The sequence below is a fragment of the Haematobia irritans genome, chromosome 4, assembly GCF_050003625.1.
Source record: "Haematobia irritans isolate KBUSLIRL chromosome 4, ASM5000362v1, whole genome shotgun sequence".
Taxonomy (NCBI): Eukaryota; Metazoa; Arthropoda; class Insecta; order Diptera; family Muscidae; genus Haematobia; species Haematobia irritans.
In genome coordinates this window covers 90,160,896-90,174,235 of record NC_134400.1, presented here as the reverse complement: position 1 = coordinate 90,174,235, position 13,340 = coordinate 90,160,896, and the positions used below count along the sequence as shown (strand labels likewise).

The window sequence follows — 13,340 nt, the reverse complement described above, 5'->3', positions numbered from 1 at the left end:
TCTGGCCAGCAATGGCCAAGGATGTTAGGGCATTTGTGAGCCGTTGCGACGACTGTAAAGTTATAAAGGCACCAACTCACATTCTTCGTCCACCCATGGGTTGTCAGTTTAAAACTGTACGACCTTTACAGCGCATCTATTGCGACTTTTTGGGGCCGTACCCTTGCTCCAAATCTAAGAATACTTTCTTGTTTATTGCGATCGATCACTTCACGAAATTTCTCTTTCTTCAACCTTTGAAAGGTGCGACATCTCTTAACGTTATTGATTTCCTGGGAAACCACATTTTTAATACCTTTGGAGTTCCGCAATATGTCCATAGCGACAACGGAAAACAATTTGTTTCCAAGGAAATGCAGGAATTCTTTAAGGAATATGGTATTACACATATCAGGACGGGTTTATATGCACCACAGGCGAACGCCTCCGAGCGAGCTAACCGCGATGTAATTACGAAGATACGCTTTTATCTAAAGGATAAATCTAACCATTTGGAATGGGATAAATATATACCACACATTCTTTCAATTTTAAGAAGCGATTTTCATACGTCCATCCAATGCACCCCATATTATGCCATGTTTGGCCAAAACATGTGCCTACATGGATCCTCATACCCATTGTTAGAGAAACTTAATATGTTGGAGGATGATACGATAGTAAAGCGTGTGGACAAATTATCGAACGCAAGGGAAAAGATTTTCCGAAACCTACAAAAGGCACATGACAAGTCAACTAGGGTATATAATACCCGTACGAAACCCATTGACTATAAAGTAGGTCAAGAAATTTTCCGTAAAAGTCATAACTTGAGTAGTTTTCCAAAAGCCATTAATGCTAAATTTACTCCTAAATATATTAAAGGACGTGTAAGGGCCAAAATAGGCAAAGCATTATATGATATAGAGGATCTTCAAGGAAATTACGTTGGTAGATTCCATGCGTCAGATTTGAGACCTTAGAAGTAGGTTTTAGTGGGTTGCCCGGCTTTCGTGGGTCGAGCCACACTATGTCGCTTTCGAATCCTTTCTCCCGTTATTTTCTAAATTTAGAAAATTTAAAAATAAGCGGTTTTGTTGGGGATTTCTTCAGTAAATTGGAAAGGAATTTAATATGCAATCCCTTTAACAATTATACCAAGGAAACCGACCAGTCTGGTAACCTGCTAACGTTTACTGAAATTTTTGTTTTACCAACACTCTAGCAATTTGATTCTCTCTCTTTTTTTACCAACACCAAAGCAATTCGATCCTCTCTTTACATTGATTTCTTTCCAATGCTAAATTTGTTTTCTATCCCTTTTTAATGAAAGACTGGTTTTTCTTATTCTTCGATCCCGTTAGAATATATAAGGGTACAGAAAAATTTAGATGGGCTGATGATGAGGCGCGAAAAAAGTCAGTCAGAGATTGGACGTGAAAAATACAAGTCGATAGCGGTGCGGTGTGTTTTTTAAGAATTTGAAAAGAAATTTTCTGTAATGGACAGAAACTAATACTTAAAAGAGATTATTTATCAAGACAATTCAATTAAATGTGTGCCAAATGTGAAAAAGAAAAGATACCTAAGAAAAAAAAAAAATTAAAAAGCAAAAGAAACCAATGTAAAGTATAAGCTGAATTCTTTTCAAATTGGTATCATATGTAAAAACAACAGAAAAACTACGTGAAAACTTAAGAAAAAGGATTTTATTTTACAATTGTACCAAATGTGTAAACGACAGCCCCATTGATTTCTAAACTTTTTCTTGAATAATCCATTCTGAAAGGTACATATGGGTATATTCGTAAATAACATGCCGGCCCATGCATTAGCTTGGGCAATAAGAAAATACACACAAAAAATTTCCAAAGTTAAAACCGTCCAGCTAAAGCGAGAACATATTACTATGGCAAACAGTAACTAATAATTTCAATTGAATAATTAATGAAAATTATGTGCCAATAACTTAAATCAAGAAAAAGATAAGGAGAACCAAAAATTGTTTTGTTAACATATACCTCGATAAATATATGTATATATACAATCCGCTTAACACCCATAGACATTGTTCATAAACGAAGGTCGTACAACAACAATTTTCAAGATTAGCAAAGCAAAACCCCTTTATCAAAGACTACAACAACTCAATCAACACAAATCTGTTCTAAGAAAGCCCAACAACAACATCTTCATCAGTCAATAAGCTTACATAATTCCTGTAAAGCCAACAGAATTTGGATTAACAGACACCATTGTAGCAGTCACCATAGGATATCAAATACTAACATGTAGTTTAAGTACAGTATGTAAGTAGAATAAGTTATGTACATACCTAAGAACAACAAAAATATATTTTTTGTATATATCTTTTCTTCTCTTTCAACAAATTTACATTGATTTATATTTACATTATTCACATATCCTTAGGATAGTATCTTTATTATCTCTATAAATTTTTTCCCATATTTAATATCAATTGGTATATATATATATATATAGATTTTTTTCCATTCCTCTTCATTTATTTTACTGAATTGCCATAAGAGTATGTATGGAAAAGAAGGACTATATCAATAAATTTATATTTTTAAAAATGAAATCTTAAATCCTCTTTCTTATTTCTATGAGAGATGAAAGCTAAATTAAGAGCCAGCGGGTATGTCTAGATAGATATCACTATACAGGGGTAGCTTTAAATTAGGAGTGTGGCAGAGCTACTACGGCGTTTCGAATGTGAAATACGGGAGGGAAAAGTACACTCGGAGTGACAATAACATCACGTCACCATTTCTTTTACTGACTTTATTGCTTGGTTATTTTTCTGGACATCACTTCATAGGTTTTGACGATTATATATGTGGTGTAGGATATGGCATTATTTTTACTATGATTACGCGGCGAATAATTTGGGTTGAAGAACCACCACTCTTGGCAGAGCTGGCCACCTTACAACTTTTATGCCATCAACCCTTCTTATTGCCGATATTTAAATAATTTATAAATTTGAAAAAAAAAAATATTTCATAAAGACACGCGTAACATCTTGATCTACGAGTAGTATAAAGTTGTATAAAATCTTCATACCGTCTGTGTACTAGAGCCCAATGAGCAGTTAATGCAATTCGATTAAAAAATATTCACTTTGATGTACTTATAATTTTAGGCAATACTAAGTCTATATTTTGGCGTAAAGAAAATGGCGGAATGCCATTGAAGGATTTATTTGTCTGAGAAATTTAGTAATTTTATATAAAAAAATCCTTCGAAATATGTCTGAATGCATCATTATCTTCGATATGGAGAAACTAGCGGAAAGTCAATGGTTATTTTGCATTCCTACCTTGGAAAAAATGGCATGAAATTATTTTTAGAAGTTTGTTTTTTGAAAGTTTCTAGAAAACTGTTATCAATGGAGAAATTAAAACCCATGGTTCTTGTTGCCATTCCAAAGTATTTATATCAATTTTATTGTTGCTATTAGATACATATCAATAATTTGTGCAGCATAAATAAGTGTTGTTTTTTTTTTTAATTTTTTGCGGATAACGTTGCGGATATTTGTCGCCGTAGTTGTGTTCTGGTATTATTTACAGAAAATTGTTTGTAGTAAATTGGTCTATGGAATACAATATAAAGGGGGGAATTTCAAGTATACACTTACAATACACACGGATTCTTATGTTTATGTGAATGGCTGTAAAAATCAAGGGACCTATAAAAGACCATGCTGCTGCAATAACAACCAACCCTTGTTTTGTTCTGGTCTGTCTGGGCATTAAAATGTTGGTATGTCAGATGTAAACACACAGGCACACTTGATCTTAAAAAGGTGACGAGGAGGTTTGACTGGTTACCATCCTTGACTAAATAAACAATGGAAAAATATAATGCGGGTGAGATGACGAAAGCCGTCAATCCACCACCCATAATTCCTTCGCTTTTCTTGAATACTCCAAAAAATACTTGCAAAAAAAAAAAAATAAAATAACAATGCACAAAAGCCTGGAAAACGCAATTGGAATAAAACCAAATAAGCATTTGAAACCATTCCTCGTCTCCTGTTTGGATTAAGGGTTAGCCAATGTCTTCTTTATTTATCGTTGAATCTGCTTGTTTTTTTATAAATCGTAGTAGTGGCTATAAGTACAAATATGTGCTTACTGTTGTTAGGAGTGATTTTCTATTTGGTCGTCTACAACAAATTCGTTGTAGATCTAGAGCAAAAGTTCAAACATTCAAGGAAGTTCGCTTATTGCCCTAACTTTTACATAGTATATCTGTATGTATGTATGTCTATACACAAAATGTGCAAAACTACTGTAGTGCTTGTCACGGAAGCATGTCATGTCTGGATTAGGACACGCACAACTCATTTAATGTTTATTTATATGAAACTTTAGTCCAATAAAATATCCAGCTAATTGTTACATTTCAAATAATTTTCTCCGTTTGGAAATATTTCAATCAAAGATTATGCATAAATAAATCAAACGACACAACCTACTTACGCTATAAGGATTATGAAAGGAAAGGTGTCAAATCCATCTCAATCTGAACGGAAAACAACGGCAACACATCACTATAATCCGTGCTTTAGACTACCATTAAAACAAATACTTGAACAACATTTTAAAGAGTTTAGGTGTAAATAATTGTACATGTTAAACAAAACTTTTAAGCTAAAGACCCGAACTAAATTATAATTTTCTAACTAATTTTTTAGAAACGAAGTCGAATGCGATTGAAAGCATTTTAAACTTCGGCATTGTATCAAAAAATGAAAAGACGTATTTTAGCTAACCTGGGGCAACTCAAAGATATGTGAATAGACACTCCCCTAGACGAGTTCTATCACAATTTCATTGGAATATTGGTACGAATTGAATTTCATTTCATTTATTTATTGCAATATTAAAAGCCAAAAAGGCCAATTTATCAATATTACGTAGCATTATAATCCTGTTAAATATTAATAATGAAACCAAGTTATATACTTTTTACAAACTAATAATAATAAGAGAAAAAATATTATCATACTAATAATCTGTGATTATATAAATAAAAGCATAAATATGCCATGTAAAAAAAGGGAAAGGATACAAATTGTGGTATGTCCGCATGATACCATTAGAGACTTCATACAGAGAGCCCTCCCAATCCATAAGCCAGGATTGTGTCGGGATTGAATTTATGCATTTTGTCTGGTCAATTTCTCTAGATTGGTATCCCAGATATGGGAGATCCAATATCAGAGCTATATATATCCGATATCTGATGACACTATATCTCAAATACTGTGCTTGAGACTTTTGGAGTTATTTAAGAATCTTATTTTCGTAATGGGTATGTTTTTAGTTTTTCATTTTACTATCTTATATCCATTACTTCAGGATATATTGACATTTTATATGATTGTAGAGATACTAGCGGTTATCTCTTATGGCTCAATTATCTAATTATAAAACCACGAATGCATGGTAAGCCTACATATAAAATAACTAACAGTGTTTGGTCGTTTTTCCACCACTAAATTGCCTCTTTTAAGAAAAACTAGTTTTTGGAATACGTTCCACAAATTTGAATTTTGCTTATCCAAGACGCAAACCACGAATTTAATCTAAACAAACTGATATAGTTTTCCAACTATTTGAGATAGGCCCTCAAAATGAATTTTGTTGTACGTATTGTTAGTACAAGTAAAAAAGAAGAAAAATTAAATTTTTGAACATTAGGTTTAATTCGGTAGTGAAAGGATTAATAAAACTATATAAAATCAACGGAAGTTAAAAAGATAGAGTAAACTATGCCAAGAGAATTGTAATAGATTAGACCCCCATTTTAATATACATTGAGAAAATTCGTTCCTTTATTTATTTACTATTTGTTTAGTATAGAATTTATATTTCAGTCATGATAATACATAGATCTACCTTAACACGCGCATATAATGTTTTCAACAAAAGTACATTGTTGTTGGTTGCGGGCGAACATACTGATTTACGCCTACAATGACGTCCACTATACTGCAAAAAAATGATAGCCATGACGACATTCATACATATGTATGTCGATTCGTAGAATCGTAAGAACTTACAAACATATGTCTTAAATTATAAAAATTTAATGGGGGGAAATTTGGTGTGAAAATGATGCGCCAATTATAAAAAATGACTTCACATTTTTCACATTTATTTTCACCTACATATATAGAATATCTAGGAAGAACAAACGCTTTCCATCTTTCCATACCAATGTGTACAAATGTATTTGCATGAATTTTCTTATTCTCCATAATAATTGTTTTCTTTCTCTCCTAAATTTAGATTCGTACAGCGATTATTTTTCCGATTATGAGTGTAACACACCGCTAATGGAAAAGGCCATCTTATCGGCCACTTCAGCACTTAATGACCGAGGACCAGAGAAGGCTCGATTGAATGGTAAGTTTAACACTTTAATTATTTGTAAACACATTATTTTGAGAATAGGATGGCTTTTATAGATGTGTTATTTTGTACTAGTGAAAAGTTTTGTTTATATTTTTGAGTACTTGTTTTCGTATCCTCCTGAGTTTTTTCTTGCGTTAATTAGTCGTTAATATTAAAGTGTTGATATACGAATGTTAGTCATTACACGATATTTGATAATATGTGATCTCTATAGTTAGTAAACATATTAGTTTGTAGAACAAATAGTTTAAACATAAAATGTATTTATTTTTGCAAATGTTTTTATAATGCTTTGTGTATGAAATTTTTAAAGTTTTAGAATTGCCAAGTCATATTTACTGAGCAAATATTATTAATGCGATAACATAAAAGATCATCTTCAATATCAAATGAGAAAAATAACTACTATTGTAAATTAAAAACGAACAAGAGGGAGCTAATTTTTTAGCAGATCTCACTGTAAGATACCATCCTCAATTGGTATGCCACCGCTATTGAGAGTTGCTTTGGGACACAATTTAAGAAGATTTCCATGATGGTTTGTGGTTGTCAGAGGAATCCTAAAACATACCGTGTACGTGATACATTGGACCCATAAACACATTTTAACCTATATGGTTAACATTTTATGAATGCCCTGTAAGATTAGCTTTTGTTAAATTGGAATAAGAACGGATCATACCATTAACATAATATACAATAGAAAACGGATATAAGAAGCCAGAAAAACCATGTTATTGTTTATAGGAAAAAGTTTCTTTTAAGCAGCATACGTACACACAAAGAAAAAATTTTCTGATTCAATCACGAAATTAATTGATCCAATTAATTTTTAATTGAAATGTCTTCAATCACAGAAATGATAGTATCAATTAAAAAATTAATTGAAGGTCAATTAAAAAGTTAATTGATCCAATTAAAAAATTAATTGATACTATTATTTTTGTGATTGATTTTTGTTTCAATTAAAAAATTTGTTGAATCAATTAAATTTTTAATTGAATATTTTTTAAAACTCAATTAAAATTTTAATTGGAACAATTTTCCTGAAATTTTTTTGTGTGTAGGATATAGGAAAATTCTTTCTGATAGGAATATATTTGGTTTTACAATGAAAATTAAAAATTTCGTTTTATAGTTTTCAAATATTTTAATAATTGTCTTGCCATAAATTAAAAAAATAGAAAATCAAGTTGTACTTTTCAAAAGGTACTCATACTTAGTTTCATTTGCTTGTTCATGCTAGTTCACCACTAGAGCTGTGCTTTTGAAGTGGTCATTACAGTGAGTACTTCATTTTATAGAAGTTAGGTTAGGTTAGGTTGTAGAGGTTGACATCAATGTTCTTGAATTGATGCCCACCTAGACCAGTATAGGTCCATTGTGATCCCTCGATGTGATTTTTCAATCTTTCTCCTTCCAATGCGGTCCGCATTGTCCCAGAAACTTCCAGCTGCTCGTTCTCTTTGAAAGAAATCTCAAAATAACCAACCAGAAGCCCTGATGAATGCAAGTATGTTCCTTAAGCTGCACTCCCGCAGATCAGTGAGAGCCTGAAAGAAAAAGGAGCCCAGTATCTTGTTTCTTCTAAAGGATAAAGCTGGGCACTGACACAGGAAGTGGTACGAGTCCTCCGTAACTTCCGGGTCCAGGCACCATCTACAGATATCATCGTCTTTAAGTCCTATTCTTACCATGTGTTTCCCAAGTGTGTTATGTCCTGTTATGATACCAATCAATGGCCGTAATTCCTCTCTGTTCATCGACAACAAAATTTCACAGTTCCTACGTTTCTTTTCATCCCATATCAACTTGGTTTGCTCGCAACCATCCGAAGAGACCCAGCGTCTTCGCCATTGCTAATCATATTTAACCTCTATCCTGTCCTAGCGGACGTTTTTCCTCCACTGTATTACCCTCATTATTAACTAACTAAATTTACACATATTTTCAAATCGGACATAGGGTTATTTGAAAAAAATATTTCTCAAGGACTCTAGATTTAATATGTGGTATATCGGTTCATATATATAAATCGAATTTTAGGTATATTTTATACCCTATTTTAGTAGATATGGTAAAAATGTGATCTTCGCATACAAATCTACAAAAAATTAAGCTTTTCAACTGTACGGTTCGATACGTATGTTACGATACGTGTCTTCGTATTGACTAACTGTTGCAGCTTTTAAGTTCTGCTTTGCTTCACACAAGTTGGCAGCACTGTTGCTGTCACAGTTTTTCATCTCTCTTTTACCCAACTTGACAGCTATGGTTTTATTTGCAAAACAAAAACAAACCTAAATAGTTGTTGAGAGGAGGAAGTGTATTTTTGTTTATTTCTATTCCCAACGAAGAATATTGCAATATTGCTGTTGAAGCAATAAATTAAATAAGCAGAACCAATTAATGAAGCCATAATACAATAACTTACAAATAAACGATGTCCGCAAAACTACAAACAACCAGATGGGCATTTGACTTGAACACTTGGTCACCCAATGTGGCCCAACTTGCTCTTGCTATAGCCGCAATTCAGACTGAGGAAAGAAGTCGATTAATAAAATTTTATTTCATAAATGATTTTCTTTCTTCATTAGTGGGACGTCTGCTTATGCGTAAATATGTGAGTCAATGCACACAGTTGCCCTACCACGAGATAAAGTTTGCCCGAGACGCTAGGGGGAAACCGTATTGGTTGAACCATATAGATGAATCTCAAAGGGAATATCGTCAGCAATTACAATTCAATGTGTCACATCAAGGTAACTTTGTTATATTGGCAGGTGTACACAGTGCGAAATATGAAGACGTGGGCATCGGTTGCGATGTTATGAAGTTAGAATACTCTGGCGGGAAGGATCTAAAGGAGTTCTTTCGTATTATGCATCGAAAATTTGCTGATTCCGAATGGCGCTACATTACACAACCAAATTTTAATCAACAGCAACAGTTGAAAGCGTTCATGCGTCATTGGTGCTTAAAAGAAGCCTATGTAAAAGAATTGGGTGTAGGAATCAATGTGGATTTACAGAAAATTGAATTTTCTGTAGACGACACAAGAGAACTGGGTATTGAGACTCCAACTTTGGGTGGAGCTACTTTGAAATGCAATGACATTCCAATGCATAATTGGAACTTTGAGGAACATATGCTGCATCCCAAATATTGTGCTGCAATTGCGTTTAGAAACTATCAACCAGAATTCGAAGAAAAATTCAAATTTTTGGATATTGATGACTTATTAAGGCCAAGTGAACTTGCTGATAGTTCAGAAATTATTGAATACTGTCGTACCGCTTTACGCAAACAATGGAAATAGTACGAAGCAGTGGAAAAAGAAGGAATGTTTTTTTATTATGGAACTCACCGATGATGTGTCGTTGATTCAATCCCGATTGCATTTGTTTTAGAATAAGCCAATTTAAGCATTTGTATAAAAGGGGACAATATGTGTTCCTTCGAAATTTCCATCACTATGACAATAGGATTTGTTTACTGTATAAATAATAGTTTTTATGGGCAAATGTGTAATAAACTTGTACGAAAATGTAAATACAAAGTCAATCCTTTTATTTTTGTGGGGTAAATGCATATGTTACAGGGGAAGAGAATTAACATTTATGTAAATCAATTGTTTTTGTTGGTTGCTAATTTAATATAGAGTTCGTTGACTTGAATAATTTGGTAGCTTTTTTTTAATATTGCAATGATTAGCGTTAGAAGTTTCCTTTTGTATCTTTTTGTTATTTTATTTGATACATTTTTTATAGTTTCCTTGGATATATGGCTCAAAACATCAATGTATTGACAGCATTGCTGCTTTTTAAAACTTCTTGTTTGTATGTATACTGCCTTCAATTATGAAAAAGATATTATCAATCATAGTTTTAATTAGGCATCAAATACTTGATTAAAGAATTAATTGATTTCATAAGGAAATTTTCTGTTTTTTATTTGATTCAATTAAATTTTTAATTGATGTTGATGCAAAATTCAATAAATTTTTTAATTAAACACGAATCTATTTTTAATCACGATACTATATTTCATTCACTTTCTATAACTATATTTAATCCTTTTTACTGCCATTTTCATGTATCTCCGTTAGACTTTAACTCCCAGTTAGCAGAAAATAAAATCGAAATATCTTCTCTCCGGTTAACTTTAACTGAAAAATTTTTAGCAATTAAATTCCTAACTGGCCTATGAAATATATAGGCAAGATGACAGACATGTCCATAGTACGGTTTAAAAGTTCGTTAGCTAACGTAGCACTAACGGAGCTTCCTGAAAATAAGGGTTAGTTGATTAAAAAATTGCAAGTTTCAAAAAATTTTTAATTAAAAATTAAGAAAAAAAATATCCATAATTTTTTATCTGACTTACCCCCATTTTCATGAAGCTCCGTTAGTGCTACGTTACCTAACGAACTTTTAAACCTCACTATGGACATATTTGTCATCTTGCCTATATATTCCATATCAGTTAGTAACTTAACTGCTGAAAATTTTTCAATTAAAATTAACCGTAGAGAAGATATTTCCAATTTACTTTCTGTTAACTGGCAGTTAAAGCCTAACGGAGCTACATGAAAATGGGCGTTAATCATCCAAGTTTGATTAATAAGTTAATTGTATCAATTAATTTTTTATTATTAATTTTATTAATTTTTTTCTGGGTTTGTTTTATTGTCAAAATTGGAATTCAATAGTATGATTCGACTTTTTGATAGATCTACTTATTAATGAGATTAGTGCTTTAATCTTTACGTTTGACATTTGATATACATATAAAATGAATTTACACCCTTAAATAAGCAAAGGTGATTTTCAGTAAAAACATCAAAACGTGGTCATTGCTTTAAGGAAACGTACGTCTTCTTTGTATTTGCAAATGGACCTCTTAGCAAAAAGCAATGGGATATATTCTTACTTAACAGTAGGTACTATACCACAAACCATGAAACGCACTTCCCGTTGTCAAATATAAGTCAAATATTTACATCCTTATCAAAGAGGGTAGAGACTTATTGCTATGAGTTAGTTCCCTGGGAAAAATTGAAATTAATTTATGTATATTGAGATTTACATTGAATATTTATTGAGTTATTTTGCTAAGGAATACTAAATCAGTTTCCCATACAAATCAATTCAAATTTATAAGTGTATGATATACAGGGTACGGCTAAAGTAACTATATGATTTGTTTTTTAAATAACTATTGAATGGAATGAAAAAAAACAAAAAATTTATGATAAAAAGAAAGTTTATATTATGTTATTTTTTTACATTAATTATGAAAAATAATATCAGTTAAAGGAGAATCGTTTTCTCTAACGCAAAAATGTGCTCTTTTTATGGCATTTGCCATAACTTTGTTCGGCGTTTCTTGTGGTATACGATCAATTTCTTCTTAAATGTTGTCCTTTAGTTGTTGCAAGGTTTGGGGGTTATTCACATAAACTTTGTCTTTGAGATAGCCCCACAAGAAAAAATCCGGTGCAGTCAAATCTGGCGATCGTGGTGGCCATCTCAAATTTGACAAAAAATTTTCATTTTGATCAACGAGATTTAAAACTGCTCTAGCATATTCCAAGCGCAATACGAAGTCCTCAGGATTTAGTTTTTGGACTAGTTGGATTTTGTAAGGGAAGAGGTGCAAATAGTGTTTTAAAATTCGCCGAAGTGTGCGGTCAGAAAGCTGCAACTGGGAAGATCGTCTTCTCGTTGATGTCTCCGGATTTTCTTCGACGCTCTGTCGCACAGCATCAATATTTTCGGCCGATCTGCCAGTTCGAGGTCTGCCCGTACGTCTTGAATCTCCGACATTCCCATATTCAGCAAAATTATTCACCAACGAACGAAGAAGAACTGCTCCAACGGGTCCAACCACCGTTGGAGCAGTTCTTACACCATAAAATCTTCTGTATGCACGTTGAGTATTAATTATCGAAGAATGATTTTCAATGAATAGAAAAGCATCCTTAGTTCTTTGCGCAATTGTATAGTGTTCCATTTTTAAATATTCCCCCAAGTTTAATTTCTGAAATAGGAAAAAAGAAAAAGTTAAATACTCGCAAGCAAAGAAGTTACAATTGTTTTACATCATATAGTAACTTGTATAAGGATATGTTATATAATATAAATGTACACCACTGTTGTTGTTTTTGATTTCAGCTTAAAACCATGCATTGCCTAAACTACAAGTGTAGCTTAACCAACAGAGGAAAAGAATGTCAAATTTATTTGGGCAAAGCCCTATAGACTGCAAGATGGTTGGATGGACGCACGTTTCGGAATTGCCACATTCCTCACACACGGAAAAAATGTTCGTGTACATTGTTCTGGTCTTGACCGTGTAGTCCAGAATACTTCTTAAGTATGACCCCTCACGATAGCGATACATGTAATTTAAATTTAAATAAATTTAAAATTTGATCGGTAAATGCCAGCTTAGCGATCGGTGCGTTGCCATTTAAGAAATTTTCAAACACGATTTTTGAAGGAAAGAAATTATACACCACTTATCCACAATGGACAATACGTAGGTGCCGTTTCGAAAAAATAGACCAAAATTGGGCTTGTTTGGAAATTCCGAAATACTAACCCCACAAACTAAGAAAATAAGGCCAGCCTGTATAAGCACCTCAGCGTTGACAAAAAAAATGGTTTTCATTTTTTGTCCAATCCAATCAGTATTATCTCCAAAAGAGTTATTTGGAACCACATTATACTTAGAAAAGTAGTGGTTTTTAACTACGTCAAAGATAATTTAATCCATCTCACAAAGTGCTCTTTTGTTCTTTTGCAAAAAATATATGAGTAAACCTTCGTACCACAACTAAGCTCCTTCGTATATCAGAATAAGTGGTTTGTTTTTTACTATGGCTTCCAAAAAAAAAAAAAA

General features: G+C 32.6%; 3 protein-coding genes across 4 annotated transcripts in view; 2 read left to right on the top strand and 1 right to left on the bottom strand.

Annotated features, from left to right (window-relative positions):
• The window catches only part of Nrx-IV (neurexin-4), a 66,328-nt gene that overhangs the window by 19,144 nt on the left and 33,844 nt on the right, over positions 1-13,340 (top strand). For both annotated transcript variants that reach the window (XM_075308177.1, XM_075308176.1), the window contains exon 2: positions 6,306-6,422. In XM_075308177.1, coding sequence (XP_075164292.1) covers positions 6,306-6,422 — 117 coding nt within the window. The remainder of the gene's footprint in view (positions 1-6,305; positions 6,423-13,340) is intronic.
• LOC142236895 (L-aminoadipate-semialdehyde dehydrogenase-phosphopantetheinyl transferase) lies at positions 8,689-9,993 on the top strand. The gene has a single exon (XM_075308179.1). The coding sequence runs from the start codon at positions 8,875-8,877 to the stop codon at positions 9,751-9,753; it is 879 nt and encodes a 292-aa protein (XP_075164294.1). The 5' UTR covers positions 8,689-8,874; the 3' UTR covers positions 9,754-9,993.
• LOC142236896 (uncharacterized) overlaps positions 11,682-13,340 on the bottom strand; it is a 41,532-nt gene continuing 39,873 nt past the window's right edge. The window contains exon 2 of the mRNA XM_075308180.1: positions 11,682-12,476. Within this exon, the coding sequence (XP_075164295.1) occupies positions 11,847-12,449 (603 nt within the window). The 5' untranslated portion in view covers positions 12,450-12,476 and the 3' untranslated portion in view covers positions 11,682-11,846. The remainder of the gene's footprint in view (positions 12,477-13,340) is intronic.